At 37.1% G+C, this 6,037-nt stretch overlaps 1 protein-coding gene across 1 annotated transcript in view; it reads left to right on the forward strand.

Annotated features, from left to right (window-relative positions):
* Window positions 1-6,037, forward strand: part of LOC122353774 (microtubule-associated serine/threonine-protein kinase 4-like) — a 16,969-nt gene that overhangs the window by 10,541 nt on the left and 391 nt on the right. The window contains exons 13-22 of the mRNA XM_043251653.1: window positions 897-998; window positions 2,101-2,223; window positions 2,654-2,766; window positions 3,487-3,608; window positions 3,896-4,113; window positions 4,366-4,563; window positions 4,656-4,882; window positions 5,040-5,162; window positions 5,273-5,409; window positions 5,737-5,921. Coding sequence (XP_043107588.1) covers window positions 897-998; window positions 2,101-2,223; window positions 2,654-2,766; window positions 3,487-3,608; window positions 3,896-4,113; window positions 4,366-4,563; window positions 4,656-4,882; window positions 5,040-5,162; window positions 5,273-5,409; window positions 5,737-5,921 — 1,548 coding nt within the window. The remainder of the gene's footprint in view (window positions 1-896; window positions 999-2,100; window positions 2,224-2,653; window positions 2,767-3,486; window positions 3,609-3,895; window positions 4,114-4,365; window positions 4,564-4,655; window positions 4,883-5,039; window positions 5,163-5,272; window positions 5,410-5,736; window positions 5,922-6,037) is intronic.

The following is a 6,037-nucleotide window of genomic DNA, read 5'->3' on the forward strand; positions in this document are numbered from 1 at the left end:
ATTAATTTATATAATATTAATTTATATAATGCAGTTTTTATATAGTCACATATTCTTGGTTTCAAGAGATTTATAATAATCTAATTTATATTAAATGCAAGAATACATCGATACATTTTTAATGATAAAAACATGGATTTGAACCAATATATTTGCTCTGTTCTTAAATAAAAATTTCAATTGGCAACACATTTATGTGGAATCTTATAATACATTTAGCCAGAAAAATGCAGCTCTTAAATGTTTCTACTTCCATTTGTACCTTTAGTGTTAGTTTTCTGTTTTGAGGTTAGCATAGGTGTGAGTCTTAATTAATGAGCCCAGCGAGCTGCTGTGGCCCTGGGCTTGGATGCATATTCATGCTGCTTAATGTTATTCAAATAGGAGGCTTGTGTTGCTGTAGAGACAGTCAGGAAACAAACAAAGCACTTTTCATTTTTATTTCACTCCCTTGGCCTTTATGCTAAAGTCCCAATTTCTTTCTGATCTAAGCTCAGTTTTGTTGTTTCTCACAATCAAACCACAAATGATTGCAGTCAAGGGCCATGTTTTTTTATTAGAGAAAATTGCCAAATAACCTCTGGATATTTGAAATCCATGCATGGAATTGATGCATGCAAAAGTGGAATATTAGGATGTTTTATGCATGCCTGTTTATGTTGTATCAGGAATTTTGATGCATTTTAATAAACGCATTTGATTCATATGTAAAAATATTCTCTGTATTCATTACCTTGGTGCTGTGCACAAGTGAACAGTTCTGTGGTACAATAAAGACCCAACAAAACCAGAGAGGAGCTTTCATTTTAAATGAGAAGTAGTGCTTTTTGGAAAAGATATTGATTTTGTTTCATTTGGTTAATGAGGATGAAACCGTTTGCTGCTTCTTGTCTTAGATGAAATAAACTGGCCGGAGGGAGAGGATGCACCACCAGCTGATGCTCAGGAGCTGATCACCCTACTGCTCAGACAGAACCCTCTGGAGCGCCTTGGCACGGGTAAGGGTTCAAAATGTTTGTAGTGATACTTGCCAAGCTCTAAAAGTGAGTAAAAATCGCTTTTAGCATGTAAGTGAATGTCTAGTTGTCCAGAAAGATATTTTAGAATTTGTAAAGTAATACATGGCTAAATTCACAACTTTTGCTTTTAATAATGTTTTCCAATTTGAGTGGTACCGGTACGTTTTTGCGGGAAATTTGAGCATAGCACTGTGCCATTAAGTCTCTAATGTTATATCTGTAAACATAAAAAAAGTTTCCCTGGCTACTTGGATATTGCATGTGGCGCATCGTTTATAGCCTTTTCTCTCAGCAGCTAGAATAATTAGATTTATCGTTGTGATGGAGGATTGTAATCCAGAAATTATGTTAGATGATGTTTATAAAACACATGTAAATGAAATGAAATTATATTCTATTTTTAAATGTGCTTTTGATTAGATATCCTGAGATTACACAAGATTTGTATTTTAAAGAAAATGAGTTCAAAGGGGGAATTTCATAAAATAAAATTAGAACGGCATGGCAATTAGATTAGACTGAAGTCTACATAGTCAAACAATGCTGATGTTGTTAACATTTGATAATTTGAGAAAAAAGTATAAAAATAATAATTAGCATGCTTCGATATCATATGAGATAATTGATCATTAGATTTAATCACCATTGGTAGCGCAATTTATTGTAATATTTTTACCTCAGTTGGTCAGAACAAACGTGGCAGACTTGTTACTGGCTTGTTCAGATGACTATATATGGTGAAAATTCTTATTTTGGGTCATATATTCCAAGACATAGCTAGAATATGTGATTGCAAAGTACAGTAACTAACAGCCAAACATACTCCTCAAAACATTAGATTCATCCACTCTGGTTCCAAGCCGCTACACAACTCACATAAGATATTTCTGGTGGTATTAAGAACATTCCAGCATTACGTTTTTGACATCACATAAAGTAAAAAATATTGTGAAACCACAGCCTACATAACTACAAAAAACAAAACAGATATTTAATACACAAAGTGGAGCGAATAGAATTTACCACTTGTTGCTTTATGGCGTTGTTTATGTCATTTGATTGGATTGGTTTCTTTAAGCAGGAGGGGCATATGAGGTCAAGCACCATCAGTTTTTTCACAGTCTGGACTGGAACAGCCTGCTGAGGCAGAAGGCAGAGTTCATCCCCCAGCTGGAGTCTGAGGATGACACTAGCTACTTTGACAGTGAGTGACAGCTGGAGTGAAGTCATTGTCCTTCATGGTCCATGCAAGCAGTTCAGTGCTGAGAGCCAATGCCGTGTCTGTTTTTATGTTTTAAGGGAGGATCACATGTTTCCAGATTGATAGATTAGTCATATATTAGTATAGCACAGTTGCTTGATGATATGAATCTTTGTCATTTGTTTGAGGAAATGTCTACAGTTTGCCCTAGTTTAGATTTTTTTTAGATTATTTCTCATGTTTTTTATAGTACAATATAGATTTAAGTAGACACGCTGCTTTTTCTCCTGTGTACTGCATAGTGACCAAGCTAGCTGACAGAATGTTTCTTTTTGATTTGAATTTCCTTTTAATATTTCTTAGAATAATTAAAATTACTGACATGAGAGCATCTTGACAACTGACATCACCACATTTGCTCTTTCAATCTTAGCACGATCTGATAGATACCATCACTTGGAAACTGAGGAGGAGGATGATACCAATGATGAAGATTTCAATGTGGAACTGAGGCAGTTTTCCTCGTCCTCACACCGATTCTCAAAAGTGAGTTGTGTTTTTTTCCTTGCACACCGTTTTATTCATGCAGTACAGAATGATTCAGTATATATTCCATTAAAAATTTGGAAAACTTTGGCCAGCACTGTCTCTGCCATAGTGCTCAGCTCATAGCTTTACATGCATTTGCTTTTGTTAGAGGGATATATTTTTGTAGGTCAGGGAACAACATTGCACACAACAAATACCTGTGCATGTCCTTGTTCTCAGGCAAGCTTTGGTGCATTGCAGTATCAATTGCTTCCAGAATCTGGTGAAGGCTGTTTTATATAAATATCTGCTATAATTATGGGTTTGTTGCTTAATTTGAAAGTGTGTGTGTGTGTGTGTTTGTTTTTTTACATATTCTATGTATTCTTTATATTTATTAAGAATATTATTATTATCAATATTAAAAAAGCAAGCATGCATCTATGCATCTAACTACATCTATTACCCCAATCCAAACACAAACCTTGGTGGAATAAGATTGTACAAATTCACATTTGCCACTAATTGGTTTGGGAGCAACCACCCAGAAATCACAAAAAAACACCTTATGAGAAACCTAGCAATAACCAGCAGAAGCATTTCAGCTTACATTTCCTCACTTTTCAGGTTTCTGTATTCCATTCTCGTGTTTGAATGCTATGACACATGTTTACTGCAAGATCTAATGAAGTTTATTGATGCATATACATGCTGCTTGTTTGTATCGGGTGTGTGTAGGTTTACAGTAGTCTGGATCTGTCTCGAGGACAGCTGGAAGAGAAAGGAGAACAGCCAGAGAAGACAACAGACAGTTCTCTCACTGTTGACTCACTGAGCTGGACTCCAGACTTCACTGAGATGTATGTTAAATTTAATGGGAAAATCCAACTTCTGATGGTAGATGATTTTTATGTTGTCCGGGTTTGTCATTAATGGTTGTGATGGCTGATTAGATTGGACTATTGTACTTCTAGCGAGGTCAAGGCCTACATCATAGTCCACTCTTAAGAAGCGGTTAGCTGTTTAGAGCTGATAGACCGTTTTGGACAACTTGCAAAACAGCTTCTATGTTGCTAAAAACTATCTTAAATTTGTTGAATCTAACTTTGCAAGTAGATAATGCCATTGCTTTGCTTCTCTTCTCCAGCCCCTCTCTATCTCATTCATCTGACACTGAGAGCACCAGCTTGAGCAGATGCTCTGGTCTTCTTCCTAAGTTTGCAATCTCTGCAGAAGTGGAAGACGGGGAGGGTTCCCTCGCTCTGGAAGACCCTAGTAAAGTGACCTTTAGTATTGGGGAGTTGCCCCAGGAAGAGCCTGATCCCACCACACCCTGTAGCACCATCAGTAACTCCACCCTCTCAGGTATACAGGGATGAATTAATTAATTAAATAAATGTACTTGCGTTTGAGGTCTCAAGAGAATTCATGTAAATTTTCACACACTACTGGTGTACATGCAGTACTGTAAGCATTGAAGTCCCACTGTGTATTTATTGATTGAGGCAGGTGTTTTGATGTTTTTCTTGGCCAGGAAACTGAAAATAGTAATAGATAGTAATTCATATTTAAATAAAATAACAATTAATTCTTTTTTTTTTTTGTTTTTTTGAGTAGGCAGTTTCTCTGAGCACTTGGATCAGGCACCATCACAGGTAGATGGAGTGGAGAGTCTAGACAGCTCCTGTAAGCCCTCCTCTGATACAGCCTCCTTCTTGACTGCTCCAAAACCTGAGACAACAGAGAAACAGTATGCAATCAGCAAAGTCCCAAAATCAGTATCTACCAGTGCCCTGTCACTCATGATTCCTGGAGGTATGTCTTACAGGGTTTTTGTTTTTTTTGAAAGGTGGTTGCCTGTTGTTGCACAGCGCCAATCGGTGGATTTATTGATTTTATTCCCCCAGATGTTTTTGGTGTGTCACCATTGGCAAGCCCCATTTCTCCATACTCGCTGTCATCAGACCCATCCTCTAGAGATTCCTCCCCCAGTCGAGACTCCTCCCTCAGTGGTGTCGTTTGTCGTCAGCCAATCATCATTCACAGCTCAGGAAAGAAGTTTGGCTTTACTCTGCGAGCAATCAGAGTCTACGCCTGTGACAGTGACGTTTATACAGTTTATCACATGGTCTGGGTAAGTGTGACAGGGTTGTCCAGAATGCCACTACAGAGCGCAAACAGCTGACAAAGTGTAGTCTCACTTAAATGTTTCATATCTCAGTTTACTGAATCACACAAAACTTTCGAACCATGTATGATTTACTAATGTATATTGCATTGTTTGGAAATAGAATGTAGAGGATGGTGGTCCTGCTCACAAGGCTGGCCTTAAGGCTGGAGACCTGATCACTCATGTAAATGGAGAAACAGTTCATGGGTTGCTTCACACTGAGGTGGTGGAACTTTTGCTGAAGGTAAAATAATCCAACCAGTGTTATACCTACAGCACTATTTTATCTGCTTGTTTCCCATTTAAGTTTGTATCACAGTATGTCTGTACATGACATGTGATTTTGTTTCACAGAGTGGAAGTAAAGTTGCAATTTCCACAACTCCTTTTGAAAATACATCCATCAAAACTGGTCCAGCTAGAAGAAATAGTTACAGAAGCAAAATGGTGAGACGTACCAAGAAGCCGAAGAAAGAGAAAACTCAAGAAAGGTAAGAAAACAAGAAAACTATTATTATTGTCTATTTCGAGTTTTACAAATGTTTATTTACAGTACATAACCACATATATTTGGATAAATTACATACACCTCAGTAGAAAGAACCCACACTTCCACTAGATGTAGCTGTTGCTGCATTATTTATACACATCGTTCAGAAAAGAAAATTAGAAAATTACACTTTTCTGCTGCTTGCAGTGTAGTATGTACAGTATATAACCTACTATTTTAAAAATATTAGTAAAATTGTATGTATGTATGTATAATCATTTTTCATCACCCAGTGTGTTTTTTGTTTGTTTGTTGTTGCTTTTTTCAGGCGCCGCTCAGTATTCAAGCGTTTTGCCATGCAACCCTCTCCACTTTTACACACCAGCCGTAGTTTCTCCTCATTAAACCGCTCGCTTTCTTCAGGAGAGAGTTTACCTGGATCTCCCACACACAGTCTCTCACCACGCTCCCCCACAGCTGCCTTTCGCCCAACACCTGACTTCAGTCAGTCAGGTATGTGTCTTACATTACAAAAACTATATACATTTTAATAATAATAAATGTGTAAAAGAAAAAATTATATATGTATATATGTATGTGTGTATATATATATGTATGTGTGTGTATAT

The sequence above is a fragment of the Puntigrus tetrazona genome, chromosome 11, assembly GCF_018831695.1.
Source record: "Puntigrus tetrazona isolate hp1 chromosome 11, ASM1883169v1, whole genome shotgun sequence".
Taxonomy (NCBI): Eukaryota; Metazoa; Chordata; class Actinopteri; order Cypriniformes; family Cyprinidae; genus Puntigrus; species Puntigrus tetrazona.